General features: G+C 39.3%; 1 protein-coding gene across 3 annotated transcripts in view; it reads right to left on the bottom strand.

Annotated features, from left to right (window-relative positions):
- Positions 1-20,444, bottom strand: part of LOC127453093 (protein argonaute-1-like) — a 49,385-nt gene that overhangs the window by 16,960 nt on the left and 11,981 nt on the right. The window contains exons 1-12 of one of the 3 annotated variants that reach the window (XM_051719170.1): positions 20,035-20,166; positions 19,116-19,192; positions 17,895-18,015; positions 17,416-17,597; positions 16,928-17,064; positions 13,272-13,406; positions 10,591-10,678; positions 9,827-9,974; positions 9,626-9,745; positions 2,616-2,738; positions 340-509; positions 69-253 (exon numbers count right to left, since the gene is read on the bottom strand). In XM_051719170.1, the coding sequence (XP_051575130.1) occupies positions 69-253; positions 340-509; positions 2,616-2,738; positions 9,626-9,745; positions 9,827-9,974; positions 10,591-10,678; positions 13,272-13,406; positions 16,928-17,064; positions 17,416-17,597; positions 17,895-17,999 (1,393 nt within the window). In that variant the 5' untranslated portion in view covers positions 18,000-18,015; positions 19,116-19,192; positions 20,035-20,166. Of the gene's footprint in view, positions 1-68; positions 254-339; positions 510-2,615; positions 2,739-9,625; positions 9,746-9,826; positions 9,975-10,590; positions 10,679-13,271; positions 13,407-16,927; positions 17,065-17,415; positions 17,598-17,894; positions 18,016-19,115; positions 19,193-20,034; positions 20,222-20,444 lie in introns of those variants that run through there. The other 2 variants (XM_051719168.1, XM_051719169.1) reach the window with 2 other exon arrangements.

The raw sequence follows: 20,444 nt of genomic DNA, 5'->3' as shown, positions 1-20,444 counted from the left end.
ACAACAAATGTGCTTTCATTAGTCTGAAGGAGTGTTTTCCACTGTGTGATGTCTGAATCAGATCTCACCATAGACGGGTGTTTTTCCAGGCAGAATGACGATGATGAGCTGAAGGCCAGAATAAGTGTTCTTCAGATGTCTGAACATGGGTTCCACACTGTCTGCTCCCTGTGCATACTTACAGAAACACGGCTGACCCTGGATGGGCATCCCCGCGTCCTTTGAGATCTTACGCAGCTGGTCGGTGAAGTTCCTGAGGACGAAATCGCTCACATCACCACTGAAATTCATCAACTACTTCTGATTCTTTTTATCTTTCATCAATTTAAGCATCCTTACTTGAGCACCTCTTCCCGACACTGTTTCTGCGGGGCGAAGCAGGCGATGGCCCAAACTTTGATCTCAATGCCGTTATAAAACTGTTTTCCCCTCATGTCCCACACACCCTGGTTGGGAGTCGCAATGGCACGATTCTGTTGAGCGACAGAGATATCTTGCACTGGAAGTGACTAATGAAATGTTACAGCATCTCAGAATGTTAACTAACATGTTATGAATGTTATTTCTTTGTCGTCTGAGATGTGCACGAGAATCAATAATCTGCTTTTGAGCATGCAGCAAAGAACCTTTGGCACCTTGTAATGCCTTTGCATCATAAAGATGCCTATAGATGGTGTTTAGTGTCCAACAAGTAGAAATATAGCGAAACCAACTGCTAAATTGTTGTTTTTAATGTTGCGCACATATTTTACAGGGAATAATGAAACACGCTCTCCTAATCTGTCCTCTCTCTCATATGTAGTGTTGGAATTTCGGATTCATTCTAGTGAATCGGTTGTAGTAAATCAGTTTTCTTTCTATACTGCTCTCGCCACGAGATTTGCTTTGTAATGTCATTCTTGTGAATCAGTTCATTCAGACGGTTCATGTAAATTAACATATTCAAAAAACGATGAATGCTTTATTGCTATTTATTGATATGATTTAATATTTTGTTGCATATAAATAAATGCACTTATTAATATTATTCTTCCATGAACTCATTTAGTGAAAAAGTGTGACTATTTTAACTAAATTATTTGACCTTAAAACGATTTCAGTTTGGTCCAAACTATGATTCTTTTGGCTGTAAAAATCAGCCTTTTAAGCCATCTGAGAATACCAAATATCTATTTTTTTTTTTTTTTTTTTTTGTTAACCCCACCCAGCCCTTATCACCATATATACAGTTCAACTTAACATGTTGACCTCACTTTTTTAATGACTAAATAATTTACTTAAATGTTTCGTTACATATTTGGTCCTAAATTCATTTTTTAAAATAGCCTTTGAAAATTCTCTCATCATTTACTCGCCCTCATGCCATCCCGGATGTGTATAACTTTCTTTCTTCTGCAGAACACAAATGAAGATATTAGAAGAATATTTCAGCTCTGTTGGTCCATACAATGCAAGTGAATGGTGACCAGAACTTTGATTTCCAAAAAGCACATAAAGGCAGCATACAAGTAATCCATTCGACTCCAGTGGTTTAATCCATGTCTTCTGAAGCGATATGACAGGTGTGGGTGAGAAACAGATCAATATTTAAGTTGAATTTATTTATTATTTATTTATTATAAATCTCCACCTTTGACCAGCCCTGACCAGTAGGTGGCCGAATGTGAAAGTGAAAGTATAGATTTATAGTAAAAAGGAATTAAATATTGATCTATTTCTCACCCACACCTATCATAATGCTTCAGAAGACATGGATTAAACCACTGGGAGTTGTATGGATAACTTTTATGCTGCCTTTATGTGATTTTTGGAGATTCAAAGTTCTGGTCACCATTCACTTGCATTGTATGGACCTACAGAGCTGAAATATTCTTCTGAAAATCTTCATTTGTTTTCTGCAGAAGAAAGTAAGTCATACACATCTGAGATGGCATGAGGGTGAGTAAATTATGAGAGAATTTAATTACCTTAAACCTGCAGGTACCCTGTAATGGTAACATCTGGAGGAGGGACATTTTCTTTTTGGAAAGCATTTTATTGGACAAAAATGTGTATATGCCCCTGACTGCAAGCTGAGTCATCATTAATTTTAGTCCATTTCCCAAGAAGAGAATGTAAATTTTAATTGTGTTCATCTGCCAAAAGTTAATTTTGTCAACTTATAGATCAACATTAGAATATAGATAACCTCAAAGCTAACTCCAACTTTGATTTCATAGGGTTTTTAAATCAGAAGGCCAAAGCCAAAAAAAATCATCATGAGCTGGCTTTGATGTAACGGTCAGAAGTTTAAGCATATAATTATAATATTTTTTATATGCAGTGCAAAAAATATAGAAATGGGCCGTTTGTTGACAGAATATGCAACACAACAGGTGTTTCCAGTGTAGACAGCTCTGTTGATTATAATGGGAGAAATCTAGTTGTGTAGACACAGTGTTACAGAACAAAGAGTTCTCAGTTTTTACGAGGCACTGCTGATCTCAGGAGCTGTGATGGAGATCAGGGATGTGTACAGCATGTGACAGTGTGTGAGGTGTTGTTAAGTACATAAAGGATGATGAGACGACTGGAATGGAGCCAGTGGCTCGCTCTCCATCTGCTGTGTGTCTTACCCGACCACCGTACTGCAGAATGGGTGCGGGCAGAACTCTCCCCGTCACCTCGGCCATGTCGTCCTTCACCTTGATGCCAAACTCTTGAATGTACGGATCCAGATTAAAGTTAGCATTCTTCATCTGGGGGAAAAAACACAAGGAACACATTATAATTACTACAACATGTCCCACAGATTCAAGTTTATGGCCAGAAACAAAATGTACTTGCTAAGTGCAAGCACGTCATCCAAAGAGGGAGACCGAGTTTCCTTCAAATGTCTGTGCCATTAAAGTGGATGTGTTTTTATTCAGCTAGCTAGCTATAAACATGCTTAAAGGAATATTTCTGGTTCAATGCAAGTTAAGCTGAATCGACAGCATTTGTGGCATAATGTTGATAACCACAAAAAATAATTTAAACTCATCCCTCCTTTTCAAAGATCAAGCTTATAATTTTATAAAAGCACTTGCATTGATTATTTTGTTAAAACTTGTGTATTATTTGAGCTGTAAAGTTGTTTAAATATAATTTTTACTGTCGTTTAAGGTTTGTTGACTACATTGTCATGGCAACAAAGTTGTAAAATTGGCTATAACTTTGCACAGAAAAGATTAGTATGTAATTTTAGCACACTAAAATTATTTTTATATGCATGTTATGTCTTGTGGCTATACTTTTGAAATAATGAGTATTTTAACATTTATGGATTGGCCCCACTCACTTACACTGTAAGTGCCTCACTGTAACCCAGATTTTTGCTTTTTTTTTTTTTTAAAGAAAAAGAGGAACAAGTCAAAATACATTTTTGTGGTAATCAACATTATGCCACAGATGCTGTCGATTGAGCTTAAAAAGGTGCTGTAAGCGATTTTAGCGTTATGAAGCTTTCACGTGACTGAGCCGTTAAATTAACCACGCCGCCTCATTTAAATCCCTGCCCTCCAAAGATAATTTTGAGACCAAAACCAAGCAAAAGAGCAGCATTGTTTGTTCTTGTGGCTGTCAAATTCAACAGTGGCACAATAGCGCCCTCAACTGTCAAACATTATGAATCATATCCTCAATGATCCACTTCAGATACAACACTATGAGAACGAGCAAAATGATTGACAGGTGAAAAGCGTCACATTTTTGTTTGCCATTCACAAAGTCTACAGCTGTCACAGAGACCAGTGAGATATCTAAGGACACATTTCATTAATATCTTTAAGGGAGTAGGAACATTTTTTGCATACTTTCCCATGAAAAAAATCATTTACAGCACCTTTAACTTGTATTGAACCCAGAACATTCCTTTAAAAGATCTAACTCACTCAGATTCTTCTCAAACTGTTGCTCCGCCATGTAAGATGCTGACCTGAAAGAGTTAATGCTAATGCTAGCTAATGCAGTAAAAAAAACGTTTTTCTTTTGGAACAAAGTTCACTAATTAATTATTCTCAGTAAGACCAGGAACGGATAAAGAAAATAAATAGGGTCGATAGGTTCATAATGAGTTTAATGCTTAACTTGAATGCAATTTTACACACTACTAATCTTGTTTTATTTAAATGTCTACATTTGTTTTTGTTGTTGTGTTGAAATCTTACAATATATCATAAAATGCACATACTGCGTATGGGTCATTGACAATAAGGTGACAAAAATGAGAAATCATTTAAAAATCTAGATAAAAACACGTGTCAAGTTCACAAAAATGTAAACTTTGTGTCAATTTTGGTTTCATAAAAAAAAAAAAATGTTTAGTAAAAGGTATTAGAGTAAGATAATTTTTAAACACATTTATTTTTTAAACATTTTTAACTTTTTTTTTTTACCAATTTGAATTTGGTTTCACCACATGACATTTTTGACTTCAAGTCCCGGGATTGTCGGGATCCCTGGGTGATTTGGTGGTGAGTCCGTTCTGTTTGTGGCATGTTATGTTTTCCTTATGTGTTTCCCTGTTTGTTTCCTTGGCCATGTGCTCGTCAGCGCTGCAGGGTTTCTCCGCAGGGTTGACGGGCTCATTATCACCATTAGTTTCACCTGTTCCCTATTTTCTCCTCTCCCATATAAGGCCTCATGTTTGCTGTTTTGTACATGATTGTATTATGCGTTCTCCATGCAGTCAGCCTCTGTCAGTAGTTTTTCATGCTGTTTTGTTTGTTTGTTCAGTGTCCCTCTCAGATAATTCCTCCTCATTATTCCCAGTGCTCACCGGTCACCTACCTTCTCACCTGCTGCTGTCACTTTCGCTGCTCACAGCATTCATCATCCACCTTCATCGGCGTTCATCACCTGAAGTTGGATTCCCCTCAGCCCCAGTCTGCAGCCTCTGCTGCTCTGCTCCATTCTCTGGACTGTTTTTGTTTTGAACTGTCTGCTCTGTTGCCACTGGTGTTCAATAAATTGCTCATCCTGTTTGGGTCCTCCTTATACTGGCTGTGACATTACAATCTGGCCAACATGGACACCTTCGAGCATCCAGATTTAATAACCGTGGTTTCCCAGCAAGGAATGCTTCTCGGCCGCCATGAAGAACAGCTTTCCACCACTAATCAGATTCTCAGGACCGTTTCTAACCAGCTTGCAGAGATTAGGGAGCAGATGCGGCAGCTTCAGAGCATGGCTGAGTCAGGCGCCTCTTCCTCGCCCCCTCCGCCCGCTCCTACTCATCTAGCCAGCCCTCCTGCCCAGCGAATTTTGGAACTATGCCTCAATCCACTGGCTCCGTACGACGGTGATCCCAAGTCCTGTCACAACTTCTTGTCTCAGTGCTCGCTCATCTTCTCGCTACAACCCTCAGCATTCCCCACGGAAACATCTATGATCGCTTACGTCATTACATAACTCATTGCTTGGGCACGTGATTGGGGAACAGCTGTCTGGGAAGCTCAAGCTGCCTGCTGCATGAATTACAATGAGTTTTCTTTAGAGATGAAGAAAGTACCGTTTCAGTCTCACTCTACTCCTCGGACTGCCAGCGACCTAAAGGGAAGACCGCTGGAGAAGATTTCTCAAGTCCCGGTGAGTCTTCTCATTTCTGTCTTCTGTTTTTCAGGTCGAACCGGCTAATCTCACTGGTTTTCCGGCAGATTAACACGACCTGGCAGGGGTGTTCAGCAAGTCCCGGGCTGCATCTCTCCCTCCACATCATCCGTATGACTGTGCAGTGGATTTGCTGCCAAGAACTTCTACGCCTCGTGGTCGACTGCTTTCACTGTCTGAACCAAGAGGCCATGGATAATTACATCAAGGAGTCTCTGGCAGTGGGGCTCATCTGCTCTTCCTCATCTTCTTCTTTGTGGAGAAGAAAGACAAATCGCTTTGCCCTTGCATCGACTACCAGGGGATGAATGACATCACCATCAAGAATAGGTATCCTTTACCTCTCATGTCTTCAGCCTTCGAGTTGTTGCAACGCCTACCACCTTGTGCATATAAGGGAGGATTATGAATGGAATATGGCTTCTAACACCCCTATGGGGCTTTTAGAATATTTAGTCATGCCTGGATATACTGATTTTCCCAGTCTATCCAGGATCACACCCAGCATGTCCGCCAGGTTCTGCAGAGGCTTCTTGAAAATCAGCTCTTTGTCAAGGCGGAGATGTGTCCGTTCCATGCACGGTCGGTTCCATTCTTGGGGTTTGTAGTCTCCTGTGGGGGTATTCGTGTGGATCCTGGCAAGGTAAGGGCTGTTTCCAGTTGGCCAATCCCAGATTCCCGCAAGGCCCTGCAGAGGTTTCTGGGATTCGCAAATTTTTATAGACGTTTCATTAAGAACTCCAGCCTTGTTGCTGCTCCTCTGACGGATCTTACCTCTACCAAGAAATTGTTTCATTGGTTGGCCCTTGCTCAGGCTGCTTTTGACAAACTCAGATCTTTATTTACTTCAGCATCCATTTTAATATTTCCAGACCTTCCATACCCCAGTTTCGTGGTAGAGGTAGATGTGTCAGAGGTGGCCATTGGAGCCGTCCTGTCACAACAATCTCCTCATGATGGTTTGACTCATCCCTATGCTTTTCTCATCGTCTCTCACAGGCTGAACGGAACTATGATATCAGCAACAGAGCTCCTGGCGGTCAAGATGGCCTTGGATGAGTGGAGTCACTGTTTGGAGGGAGCTAAAGAACCTTTTGTGGTCTGGACCAACCACAAAAACCTTGAATATATTCAGTCTGCTAAGAGGCTTAATTCACGACAGGCTCATTGGGCTCTCTTCTTTGGGTTGTTCGATTTTAGATCTCTTATTGCCTGGGCTCCAAAAACATTAAGCCCAATGCTCTCTCTCGTGTCTTTCAAGAGCCCGAGTGCCCGACCTACCCCGATGCCATCGTTTCCCCTGAACGGGTGGTAGTGGCGGTCTCGTGGGGGGTTGAGGCTCGGGTCAAGAGAGCACTTGGTGCCCGCTCAGAGTGGATACCCAAAGGGACTGTTGTTTGTCCCAGAGTCGGTCAGATCACCTGTTCTCCAGTGGGGTCATGCATCCAATGTCGCTTGTTATCCGGGAGTCAAGCGCACTTTGGCGCTGGTGCATCAGAGGTTCTGGTGGTGAGGGATATCCATCGGTTTGTGTCTGCCTGTTTGGTCTGCTCAAAAAAAGCCTTCCAATCACCCACCTGCCAGCCGCCTCCAGTTCCTCCTCATTCCCTCCCGCCCTTGGTCTCACATAGCCCTTGACTTTGTCACTGGCCTTCCCCCTTCCCTAGGCAATACTGTGGTGCTTACGGTGGTGGACTGTTTCTCTAAAACTACCCACTTTATTCCCCTTCCCAAATTTCCCTCTGCCCAGGAGATGGTGACCGCTGTGGTGGACCACGTCTTCCGCATCCATGGCCTCCTGGTGGACGTGGTCTCCAACAGGGGCCCACAGTTTATTTCCCATTTCTGTAGAAAGTTTTGTTGGCTGCTAGGTGCCTCCGTTAGCCTCTCTTCTGGACTCCATTCTCAGACTAACGGCCAGACCGAGCAGGCCAATCAGGATCTAGAATGGATGCTTCATTGTCTCGCCTCTCGGAATCCTGTCTCCTGGAGTCGCCATCTTGTGGATTGAGTATGCTCACAATTCTCTGCCAGTGTCATCAGCTCTCCGGGCACCAGCTCGGCCAAGGACCACACCAAGGCCCGTGCCGATTTGCACCGCTCAGTCCCACCAGTTTACATCGTTGACCAGAAGGTCTGGCTGTCCACCAAAAACCTTCAACTCAAAACCTCAACCCGCAAACTATCTCCCAGGTTTGTGGGCCCCTTTAATCATATCTAAGGTTTTGAGTCTGGTGGCAGTGCGGCTCAAACTCCCTCTCTCCCTGGGTAGAGTCCATCCGGTCTTCCATGTTTGCTGTGTCAAATCCTATGTCCGTTTCCCCCCTCAATCCCTCCAAGCCCCCCGCTCCTCCATCCCTTGTCGTTGATGGCTCGCCTGCCTATATGGTTCGATGGCTGCTAGATGCCAGGCGGAGGGGTCAGGGCTTCCAGTGCCTGGTTGACTGGGAGGGATATGGTCCTGAGGAGAGATTTTGGGTCCCGGCTCGGGACATCCTGGATCCATCCCAAGAGGTGCTCCTGAGGGGGGAGTTAATGTTGGGATCTCTGGGTGCCATTGGTGTTCAAATAAACTGTTGACTCGCTCATCATTTTTGGGTTCTTCTTATACCGGCTGTGACACTGAGCTCAGTATTTTAAAACATGCTCATCATAGAAGTTTATTCAAGTACTTGTTTTGAGTAATTTGCATTCCTAATGTATTTTTGAATTATGTAATAGATCTGGACAAATAAAATGAGCATCACGTCATTGACCCATTTTCATTTAAATGAAATCTCATATAGTGGTAGACCGATGCAAGTTTTTAAATGGTTGACTATGGATGGTGGCGAATATATAGTAATGTAAAAAAATTAATGGGTTTTTTTTGCAACACACAAAATTTCTGAAATTAAATAAACACTTATTTAACACAATATTTACTAAAAACTCAAAAAATAAAGAAAGAAATTGCTTCTCAACCATTGAAAAGGCTGTCAGTAGTCTGGAACTGGCACAAAGGGGAGATTATTTTTCTGTTAATTGGCCAATAATGTGCTCAAAATAACCAAATATCAGCCGTTTAATCAGTCTGACCAATATTGGTTTATCACTAATCTCTTAGCATTAAATACAGACCTCAAATGATGCTTACATTAGTTTTTGAACGTGAACCCTAATTAGAGCTGAGCAATTTTTTCGATTCATTCGAATTTACGTTTTTGACAATTAAAAAAAATGTAATCGTGGAATAGAGGTTTTGCATAAAATATTAGCAGATGCTATAGTTGGATACACTGTCAATCCACCAATGGCTGAATATAAAAGAGAAAAACAAATGTTCACAGCACTTGGCTTGATGTCACCCTCAATCTAATAAGCTGAACATGTGTGGAAATATGCGCAGCTGCACACTCCAACGTAACATAGGTTAACAACATGGAGACCGATATAAAAGCCGGTAATATTTCTAGTACGATTGTACAGTGTGATTCCAGGAAGACTTTGTCCGTCATGCATGTTCACACCAGCTTAATCAAACAATAACTATGTTCTGTGTAAGTTGTGTAAGTCATGAAGCACTAAGCTACATTTTCTGAGACGTCAACAGAAATGTATGTGTTTATAATAAAGTGTTAGAACATACGTGACAGTTATGGGTGCTTCATATCAAATCATATAATGGATAGACTATAAATGGGAGAATCATCCGCATCTCCTTTTACCATGATGATTCAGACAGATCGCTAGTTATTGCTTTCTGTGATGTGTTTCAAATGTACTGCATTTATAGCCAACATTTAGGAAGCAAAGCGATCATTTTGACATATAATGAAATTATATGTACTGAGTACTGAGAGGACATCAATATTTTTTTATCTGTATCGTCCTGCCTTATATTATCTTATCCTATGGGAAAATACTCTGGCTAGTTAACCATGACAAAATTGCACTTAAACCACAGGTAGTACGCTACAGCAAGTATCCTGCATGCACACTAGAGGGCAGCACTCACCAGTCTGCTGATCTCCTCCTGTCTGTCCGGTGCTGAGCGTGCCGTGGCTTTGATCATGGTGGATGTTTGATTATCTGTCAGTTTCTTGATGCACCGCTGTCCTGCTACAATATTACACACCTACGAGAACACCATCAAGCAAAGGTAAGAGCCAAGACTCTCATCTATTGCCATCAATGAAATGTAGGTGACAGCACTCACCTCCAGGGGCAGGTAGGTGTGTTTCTGCTCCTGTCCCACCTGTAGGCAAGGCAGGTGAGGGTATTTGAGCTGCAGGTTGTACTTTTGTTTAAAGTATTGAGCCACTGTACATTCTACTGTCTGCCCGCTCTCAAGCTGCAGAGGAAACCTGGAGACAAGATTCACAGCGTAAAGATGGCCCATTCAACTCTTTCACACTACATCTCAAAGGAATAGTTCACTCAAAAATGAAAATTCTGTCATAATTTCCATCATACCACTACAAACCTGTATACATTTCTTTTTTTCTGAGGAACACAAAAGAGATTTCTTTTTTGTCCATACAATGAAAGTCAATGGGGTCCAATGTTGTTTTGGACACCATTGATTTTCATTGAATGGACAAAAACAGTTGAAACATTCTTCAAAATATCTTCTTTTTAGTTCCACAGAAAGTCATACAGGTTTGGAACTACATGAGGGTAAGACTTTTATTTTTATTATTGGGTGACCTATCCCTTTAACCCCAGGTTACTATATTATTTTAATCCCAGGTTAAAGTCACTTTTAACCCTGGGTTTAGCAACATTTCACATTTTGAAAGGCGGTTAGCACCACTTTTAACCATGGGTTTTGAGGCCCATGGGGGCTGTTCATTCATGTTTTGTTGATGTTTTTGTATAATACCCAGGATGTCCATGAGTTAAATTCAAGTGTGAAAAGCCCACAAAACTACAGTATGAATTCTAAAGTCTTCACATGAAGTTACCCAGCATGATACCCACGTTTGGTGACTAGCAGGGCGACGCGTGACATTGCAGACACGGTACTTCCTTTTCATTTGACCACAGTGCGTAACCTCCACCTTCAGGCCTGTCCACCAACAACAGAACAAAACACACAAATATTGTTGAGCACTGTCTGAGGTTTGGGTCAAAAGAATAAGGGCGTAACTGGAACCGTTCTGTTTCCTCAAAAGAAAAGGCCACTTAAAACAGGAACCCAGTACATTAGTGACCGGAGGGCAGGACTATGTCCTGGGTAAAGTTTTAAAAACAACTCAAAATGCAAAACAAAATTACTCAAGTTTGTAGACTTTGGCATGACAAAAGCTTGAAATTTTAAGGTTATACAGGCCCTACAGTTGGACAAGTCAGACAGTAAGTCAGATTTAAGGTCATCTGATTGGTTGCTAAGTGTTTCAGCATTGGTAGGCTTTCTGTCTTGTTGCAAAGTGTCGTTATGGTGTTCTGGTTAGTTGCTAGGCATTGCTAGCATGTTCCTAGCATGTTAAGCTAGTTATTAAGCATTGCATGATGCAAGGTGTTGTTAGCACGTTCTAATATGTTGCAAGGCATTTTTAACATGTTGATAGGCATTGCTAGCATGTTTTGGCAAGCTTGATGTACTTGTACATTAAGTTGATGGATGCCGGTTTCTTTTTTAACAGGTTGCTTGGGTGTTTTGGTTCATTGCTAGGCATTGCTAGCATGTAGCTAGATGTTCCTTGCATGTTGCTAGGTGTTTCTAAAATTATGCCAGGCATTGCTATCTATTTTAGCATGTAGCTAAGCATTGCTATCATATTTTTAGGCATAGCAAGTACGTTTTAGCAAGCACAATGTACTTGTACATTAAGTTGACAGATGCAGGTTTCTTTTTTGACAGGTTGCCAGGGTGTTCTGGTTACTTGCTAGGCATTGCTAGCATGTTCTAATATGTTTCAAGGCATTTTTAACACGTAGCTAGGCACTGCTATCATATTTTAGCATGTAGCTAAGCGTTGCTAGCATGTTGTTAGGCATAGCTAGCACGTTTTAGCAAGTACGATGCACTTGTACATTAAGCTGACTGATACTGGCTTCTTTTTTAACAGATTGCCAGGGTGTTCTGGTTAGTTGCTAGGCATTGCTAGCATGTTGCTAGGTGCTGCTAACATGTTCTAATATGTTGCAAGGCATTTTTTAACAAGTAGCTAGGCATTGCTAGCATTTAACTAGATGTTGCTAGAATGATTCCAGGCATTGCTATCATATTTTAGCATGTAGCTAAGCATTGCTAGCATGTTGTTTGGCATAGCTAGCACGTTTTAACAAGCACAATGCACTTGTACATTAGTTGACGGATGCCGGTTTCTTTTTGAACAGGTTGCCAGGGTGTTCTGGTCAGCTGCTAGGCATTGCTAGCATGTTCTAACAAGTTGCTAGCATGTTTTAGCTAGTTTCTAGGCACTGCTAGCATGTAGCTATGCATTGCTAGCATGATGCTAGGTGTTGCTAGCATGTTCTAGTATGTTGCAAGGCATTTCTAACATGTTGCTAGGCAATGCTACCATGTTTTAGCATGTAGCTAGATGCTGCTAGCACATTCATTCAAGTTGCAGGGTGTTTAGCATGATAAATCATTGCTAGCATGTTTTAACATGTAGCTAGGCTTTGCTAGTATGTTATTAGGCATTGCTAGCATGTTTTAGCAACTTGTACAACTTGTAAGTTGACAGATGCTAGTTTCTATTTTTGTCACACAGCTACTTTAGCCACTTTATTTTCCTGTCTGAAATGATGAATCTTTATGAATCCGTAAACATCTTATGTGTCAATTGTTTATACATTGTACCAAGTACCTTCTTCTTGTTACATTAAAGCCAGCTATTACTATCAAAAAGGATGTAACTGACTATTTTACTACATAACCTGCTCACAAACAAACATGCTGCATCACAGAGAACATTTTAAAATCCAAAGCAATTTGATTCAGTGTCTTTACGATGAGCTGGCATTTACAGTAACAGTCAAAGTTATCTAAATATATATTGAATAAAATTCATGGAAATCCATTCACACATATGATATGGTGTCAGCACAGCTAAGTGCTTTAAACTGGGCAGCACATGTAGCCACAAAGAGCATCAGGTTGATAATTATGGCCGTCAGTTTAAGACTAGAATTAAATGCTTTTAGACTCAGGTTGGATTGCTGGAAGGTGTATGTCAGCTTCTTTTAATCAATGTCTGTCCTTCAGCATGATTTGCAAACTGTCTCATCTTTAATGAAATAATTATTACAGGACGAGACAATGACCCGAAGCTGATACTTCCTCTTAAACGAGCCAAGGCCTGTCAACTCTATCTTCAGACTTACTCTATACAAAATACATATACTTGATTCTGACATCTGTAAGAAGTGCTAAGCGGCTGCTATATTATTCTGGAAGGATGCTAGTGTATTGCAAGCTAATTGTTAGGGTGTTCTGGGTGGTTGCTTACTGGTCCAGGTCAGAAGACCCCACTCTCTCAAGTCTGTAGACATGGCTCTCGAACCTCAATGGAAGTCTGTGGAATTTGTCTGTCTGTTTTATCATTCGCTTGGTGAAAGTTACAATTCCAAGTGCTTAGAAATGTCATAGTACATATCTCTTTAAAAATGCCAGACATTTGAGGTAGTTTGTGCAAAGAGGATAGACCCACCTTTGATCTCCTTGGTGAATCGGACTCTTTGGGAGTCAGTGAGCGTCTTCGGCTGCTCGTCAATGTTGCGGATGTCCAGAACTTCACACATAAACTCAATGACGGGCTGGGCTTTGTAAAAGGCCGTTGCAGATACTGGAAACAGTAAGGATGGAGAGTTGTAAAGATCAATGTTTACAGGGACCATTTCAAAGAATATTCATTGGTTTTGGGATGTCTTTGTTCATAGAACTTTTCCGGTAAGTTGTTAAACACATTCAAAACCACAGCGGGAGGCACTTCAATCATAGTGAGTCGCAGTGGTAATGCTAACGTGATTGTCATGAAATGTCAACATTAAAATGTTTACCATGTTGTTAGGATGCTCCCTGGATGAAAAATTATAGTGTTTAGATTTCCGGAAAAAAACACAACACAAATGGACACTTGGATTGCAGCAATGAAGTGAGTCTACTGGTAGAATCTAGTTGGCTAGTACGGCTGTCGTAATTCTGAAATTTGGCCGATGATTAATTGTCAAACAAATCCTTGCGGTTATGATGATTAACTGTCATGCAAATTGTCATACTTCATAAGGTGTATGTGTGTTTCATACACCTTAAAGGAATAGTTCACCCAAAAATGTAAATTCTCTCATCATTCACTCAACCTCATGTCATTCCAGATGTGTTTGACTTTCTTTCCTCTGCTGAACACAAATGAAGATTTTTTAGAAGAATATTTCAGCTCTGTTGGTCTATACAATGCTAGTGAATGGTGGCCAGAACTTTGAAGCTCCAAAACTATTTTTCCAAAGCTGAGTTCACTTTCAGAAAACAAGCTTTTGAACATTTTAAAACGTTTAAATATTTTAAATCTAACCCTCTTTACCTCGGATCACATTTGCTGAGCTTCTTCAGTAAATGTAAATTGCATTATGATGCTGTAACACATCAATTGAAAGGAGGAGGCGAGAACCGGCTTGACAATATAAATAATATTTTAATAATGAACTTATCCAAAAAGACAGACTGCTGTCCGTAACTCTCTCTCTCTGTCGCACTGCCGTCTCCAGTCGGCCTTTATCCCTCTTGGGCTAATCAGCCTGATTAGGAGCTGGGTGTGTAGAATCACGACCCGGCCCCACCCTCTGCCCTGCCACAGATGCTAAAATTAATTTTAGATGACAATCAAGTTCAGTTGGTCGTTAAAAGTTGCTGGACAAATATGCGAGACATAATGTAGTTGTGATGGTGGTGCTTTAGATTAGATGATTGTTCAAAATAGCCTACTGAATATCAGGAATGTATCAAACACTGATGTTACACTGCATCACTTTTTCTTTAATTGCTGTACACACAGCATATGCACATCGATGGATGCTCCTTATACTAAGACTGAAAGTTTCCCCCACTACTTGGTGCAGGTTGCCAGCTTGAACAGGGCCATGACGATTTGCTTTCGGGTCGGAACCGGTGTCAACCTGCGATAGGTGCAACATCAGGACCAATATTACAGTCCTATCAGAAGGGCAACTGCTCCCTTTTGATTGCAGTGCCTCCTCTTCTGATTGCATTTATTTGTGAAATTAAAATGACAGTAAGCTGGTTAATTTCAATGAATTGTCTCAATACTCTCCCCATTTTACCCAAAAAATTAGGGACATCTGGAAGGCGAGAGGTACACGATATACACACATTTCTGTATGGAAAAGGCTTAAAGGCAGATTTCTTATGCGACAAAGTGTTTTTTTTAAGCATGATGTCATCACGCACACCATTTTTATCGATAAAAGGTCATTTGAATGGAAACAGGCAGATGACAGCAAATTTCGCAAACATTTTTTTACGCATTTTCACTTTGTCGATTACAAAACAGTGCGAAAGTGGATGGAAACTAGGCTATTGATTAAAATGGCAGCACTCAAAATTTCCTGATCTCTCCGCTAAGGAAATAATTGTAAGCACTGAAACTATGATACTGTACGCTTTCATCGCTTCTCTCATGACGATGCACTAGTGTCAACAATTTAATGGTATATATCTGGATAAGTCACTTCAGATGTCCTTTGAGAAAAATTGTTGCCCCAAAGCCTTATTTACAGGATCCGGTAATGATACCTCATTTTTTAGTTTCAGTTTTTGTATAAAAACGTTTTCTTGTGTTTTAGCTAGACTGAAAAAGTATGCTAGTCATATTGTTTAGACAGTTCTGGGTTCTAAATATGACGCTAATGGAACTGCTTCAGGACCAAAACCCTTAGGCTATGTTCATACAGACAATTTAGTTTAATTTAATTCCAGATTAGATTAGTCACATTTCTGCCAGGACATCCAGAATTTTGGCCACTGAAATTGCATCCTGGATTTGTAATTTGTAATCTGTACTCAGATTGTAAGTCATTTTTTATTGAAAAAAATCTTACAGCATGGCCATCATTATTGTTTTCCATTATCAAAATTATCGATTAGTTGTGGCAGCCCTAATTGAAATTAAAAGTTTTAAACCATAAAAGGCATATTACGTGGTAAATCAAGCACGCAAGTGACAAATGTTGAGTTAGATTGATGTAAAAAAAAAAAAAAAAAAAAATCACATTAAAGCTTACCTGGATGTTCAGACTAAAGCCACATTGGAAAAAATCAGATACGAATGATATATTTCCACATATGAATGTGGCCCAGATCGGATTTGAGACCTACGAATGTAGTTTGGTTTAGGCTTGTAATAATCTGATTTTATATGGTTTTGTCCAATTCAAACTACAAAAACCTAAATGTATCCGAGTCAGTCCAAAAAGTCTGATTTATTCTGCCTGTGTGAACATAGACTAAGGGTTTTATTTGAACTAAAGGTGTTTCTTGCAACCAGCAGTAGACATGCACATTAACATTCTAAATCCTTTATTATTGTTTACATCATTGAAAAGGTCTATTCAAATGATTGGCATATTAAGACATTAAATAACATTTGGGTGAACTTTTCCATTAAAGAGAGAGTTCACCCAAAAATGAAAATTCTCTCATCATTTACTCACCCTCATGCCATCCCACACGTGTTTTGACTTACTTTCTTCTGCTGAACACAAATGAATATTTCAGCTCTGTAGGTCCATACAATGCAAGTGAATGGGTGCCAACATTTTGAAGCTCTAAAATCCACATAAGGGCAACATAAAAGTACTCCAAAAGACTCTGGTGGTTAAATCCATATCTTCTGAAGACATATGATAAGTGTGGGTGAGAAACAGATCAATATTTAAGTCCTTTTTCCTTCACTTTCTCCTTCTTCTGTTTTTGGTGATTCACGTTCTTCGTGCATATCGCCCCCTACTGGGCAGGGAGGAGAATTCATGACAAAAAAATGACTTAAATATTGATCTGTTTCTCACTTACACCTATCATTTCTTGTCTGAACACATGGATTCAAACACTGGAGTCATATGGATTATGTTTATGCTCCCTTTATGTGCTTTTTGGAGCTTCAAAGTTCTGATCACCATTCACTTGCATTGTATGGATCTACAGAGCTGAAATATTCTTCTAAAAATCTTCATTTGTGTTCTGCTGAAGAAAGAAAGTCATACACATCTGGGATGGCATGAGGGTGAGTAAATGATGGGAGAATTTTCATTTTTGGGTGAACTATCCCTTTAAGGGCAATGGATGATGTCATACCATCAATGTTGAGCATCATCTTCCACATGGCTGGCCGAACAGACTGGTGAAAGCCGAACCACACCTCTCTGCCTCCACCCAGAGGATGATAGTAGCCTTCAGGAGGAGAAAAGAAGGAGCGTCCGACTGGAGTGTACCTGCAGATGGAAAAACCGGATTGTTACAATGAGAAAGCCAAGTTAAAAAAAACCCCCATAAAAACAAAATCTTTCCAATAAATATAACATTAGGGGAAAAAAAGTTGTGTTTCAAGGTAACAGGCTGTTACAATGAGAACTTTTGATGATGAAATAATCTGAACGGCTCATAAAAACTAAATTAACTTTGGTCCGGCACTTTATATTTATGGTCAGATGGGCTCTTTTTGTCTAAGCGGCCAGTTTTTGGCCAGAATAAGCTGCATTGCACACTCAAAGTTCTGCGTCTGCAAGACCATCACCCCAGATTCCTCAAGGAGCCTGTAACCTGCAAGTCCATGTTCAGCGTACCTCATGGAGGCCAGGTGTCTCATGGCCACATCGAGGGCTTGGACAGAGTCCAGAGGGACCTGCAGACGTCCACTGACCAGGGTCTCCTGCAGCAGCCTCCACGACACCTTGGCCAGCCAACGAATGGACACTTTAAAGATACGGTCTTTCCCTTCACCAGGGATGGTCACTTCAAAGTCAACCTATGACATGAAATGAAAAATCTGAAATGAGATGAGAACTGGAGAGCAGACAATTAATTATTAAAGGGATAGTTCACCCAAAAATTACATTCTTTCATTATTTACACACCCTCATGTTGTTCCAAACACATATGACTTACTTCCTTCCTTTAAAGGGAGAAGGAAAGAGAGTGAGTAAAATGTGAGTAAATCATGACAGATTTTTTATTTTTGGGTGAACTGTCCCTTAAAGAAGCTTGAGTGTTTTTACAGGTCATACGGCAACCCAACATTTTAACAAGCAACTACTTGACATACCTTTTCGCTACCTATTGGTAAAGCTAAAACAGTGTAGATATTCTTCTTCCCATCATAAACAGGCTTTCGGTCACCAAAGAGCTGTGGTTTGAAATGTTGAACCATGTACTCCACAACCTCTCTGTGAAGAAACAAACAATTAATTAAATCAATAACTAACAAAATAATTAATCATCACAAAATAAATAAATGAATAACCAATAAGTGAGGGGATGAAAATAATGAAATTATTAAAGTAATAACTAAATCAAATAAAATAAGGGGTGACTAAATAAATAAAAATAAATAATAACAAATAATGTAATACATAATTTAATAATCTATAAATGAAGGAATGAAAGTAATGAAATGATTAAATTAACAACTTAATAAAATAAATATAAAAATAATAAATAAAAGGACTGAATTATTAAATAGTTCAATCAATAATTAATAAAATCTTGAATAAATAGTAAATAAATAAATGAAGTAAATTATTAAATTAATAAATAAACAAATTAAGTACATTATAAATAAACTAATGATGGACTGAATTAAAATAAAATGATACTCATGAGATTTAATACTGAAACATTGATGTTTTCTCAAAATCTGGGCAGAAATATTTTTTCATGTATTTTCTAGTGGACAAAATAAAGGAATTACAATAATGACATTATTAAACGAATAACTTACAATAAATAATACATATAATAAATAAAAAGGACTGAATGAATAAATACTTGAATAAATAGTAAATAAATAAATGAAAAATAATTAAATCAATAAAATCAATAATAAAAAAAAAAACAAATGATGGACTGAATAAATAAATACAAATAAAAGGAGACATGTTATTTAATACTGAAACATTTGTTTTTATCAAAATTTATGCAAAATAGTTTTTAATTTATTTTCTAGAGGAAAATAAGAAGGAATTAATATAATAAAATTATTACATTGATAACTAAATAAATATAAGGACTGAATGAATAAAATAATTAACTAAATACCTAAGTAAATAGTAAATAAATAAATGAAAAAATATTAATTTAATAACTAAATAAATAAATACATAAAATCAATAATAAACTAATGATGGACTAAATGAATAAATAAAAATAAAAGGAGACTTATGTGATTTGATTGTGAAACCTTTGTTTTATCAAAATCAAGGCAGAAATAGTTGTTCATTTATTTTCTGAAGGGAAATGTATAACAGAATATCATACTAGATAATACCAAAGTCTTTTTAGCAAGTCAGTCCACTCGGCGCCCATCTTTGGAACGCTCCCGGACAGCTATTTTTCTTGTTTTTTCTGTGTAAACAAGGGCATACAAGTACAGCTCCTATCTATTTGAATGGGGAAAGACCAAAATCTCCAAAACAGCTGGTCAACATTACAATCAAATAACATTTTAAATCAGCAGTAAAATCTGACAACACTGGTACCATAAATTGTGCTTCTTTACCTCAGATTACACTAAAACAGAACACAATTTTCCCAGCTTGTATAGCTAATGTGCATGCGCGTTCTAGAGTTGATTGACAGGAGATTTGCATTTAGGGATATTCACACAGGGTGCGTTCTTGCCTTTGGCCATTACATTGCGACTCACTACTCCATCTACAGTCAGTAACTGAAATGCAGTTAGGAGATTTACAGAATTCACACCTTCTGTCCTGCATACTTCTACTGGAACTTCAATTTAATACCTTATTAGGGGAGAGCAGTTTAAGAAGCTTTGTGTCTAGGTCATACTTTATGTAATTGGGGAGACTGAAATATTTTAGCACTGCCATATTGTGCCTTGTAAATCTATCATTCAGACAGCTATCTAACATGTTTCTAAGATCTAACTTGCTCAGCAAGATTCTCTTCAAACTGTTGCTTTGCCATCACAGTAGTTCACTATAGTGCCCCTTTCTGCAATACTGGGAATGCTATGCACACTTGCGTTGTGTTATGAATTGCACTCCAACACATTTCGAAACACAATGACGCAAGAAATCAAGCTTATGTAGCTAGAAGCATTTGCGTTCATGTACTTGGGTAGAGTATGTTGTGGGCCTACTAGTCGACCTAAAGCAACTTTTATCTCAATTCATATTAAGGACACACTGAACGAATGTGGAACATTGAGATGACGGGACCATTACCTGTTGACCCGACGAGGACACTTGTCAGGTTTGATGTCCACTTCATAGTGGAAAACGTCCATTTTTGGGATCTCCACCTCAAAGTAGTTGGCAAGCAGCTTGATGGGTTTGCCCACGGTGCCCATGCCCGGCCTGCGGGGCGCCTGGAACACCTGCTGCAGGGGTGGGGGGTATGGCCCCATGGGCACTGAGAAGACAGGAAGAGATTTTTTTTCAGTTTAGCTGAAAAATATGTAATGTACTTTTTACTGGGGGAGGACAGTTAAGCATCAGTTGCAGCAAAACTCATCGTGGAGCTGCAAAACCTCAAAAACAATCACTGCTTGTTCTAATGTTCATTAATGTCTTATAAGAGGTCTTATTTTAGGGATGCACAGCGGCATCAGCCACCAATATTTAACACCCAATTA

The sequence above is a fragment of the Myxocyprinus asiaticus genome, chromosome 15 (assembly GCF_019703515.2).
Source record: "Myxocyprinus asiaticus isolate MX2 ecotype Aquarium Trade chromosome 15, UBuf_Myxa_2, whole genome shotgun sequence".
NCBI classification, from domain to species: domain Eukaryota; kingdom Metazoa; phylum Chordata; class Actinopteri; order Cypriniformes; family Catostomidae; genus Myxocyprinus; species Myxocyprinus asiaticus.
The sequence above is the reverse complement of the archived record's forward strand: the minus strand, read 5'-3'. Positions and strand labels throughout refer to the sequence as shown.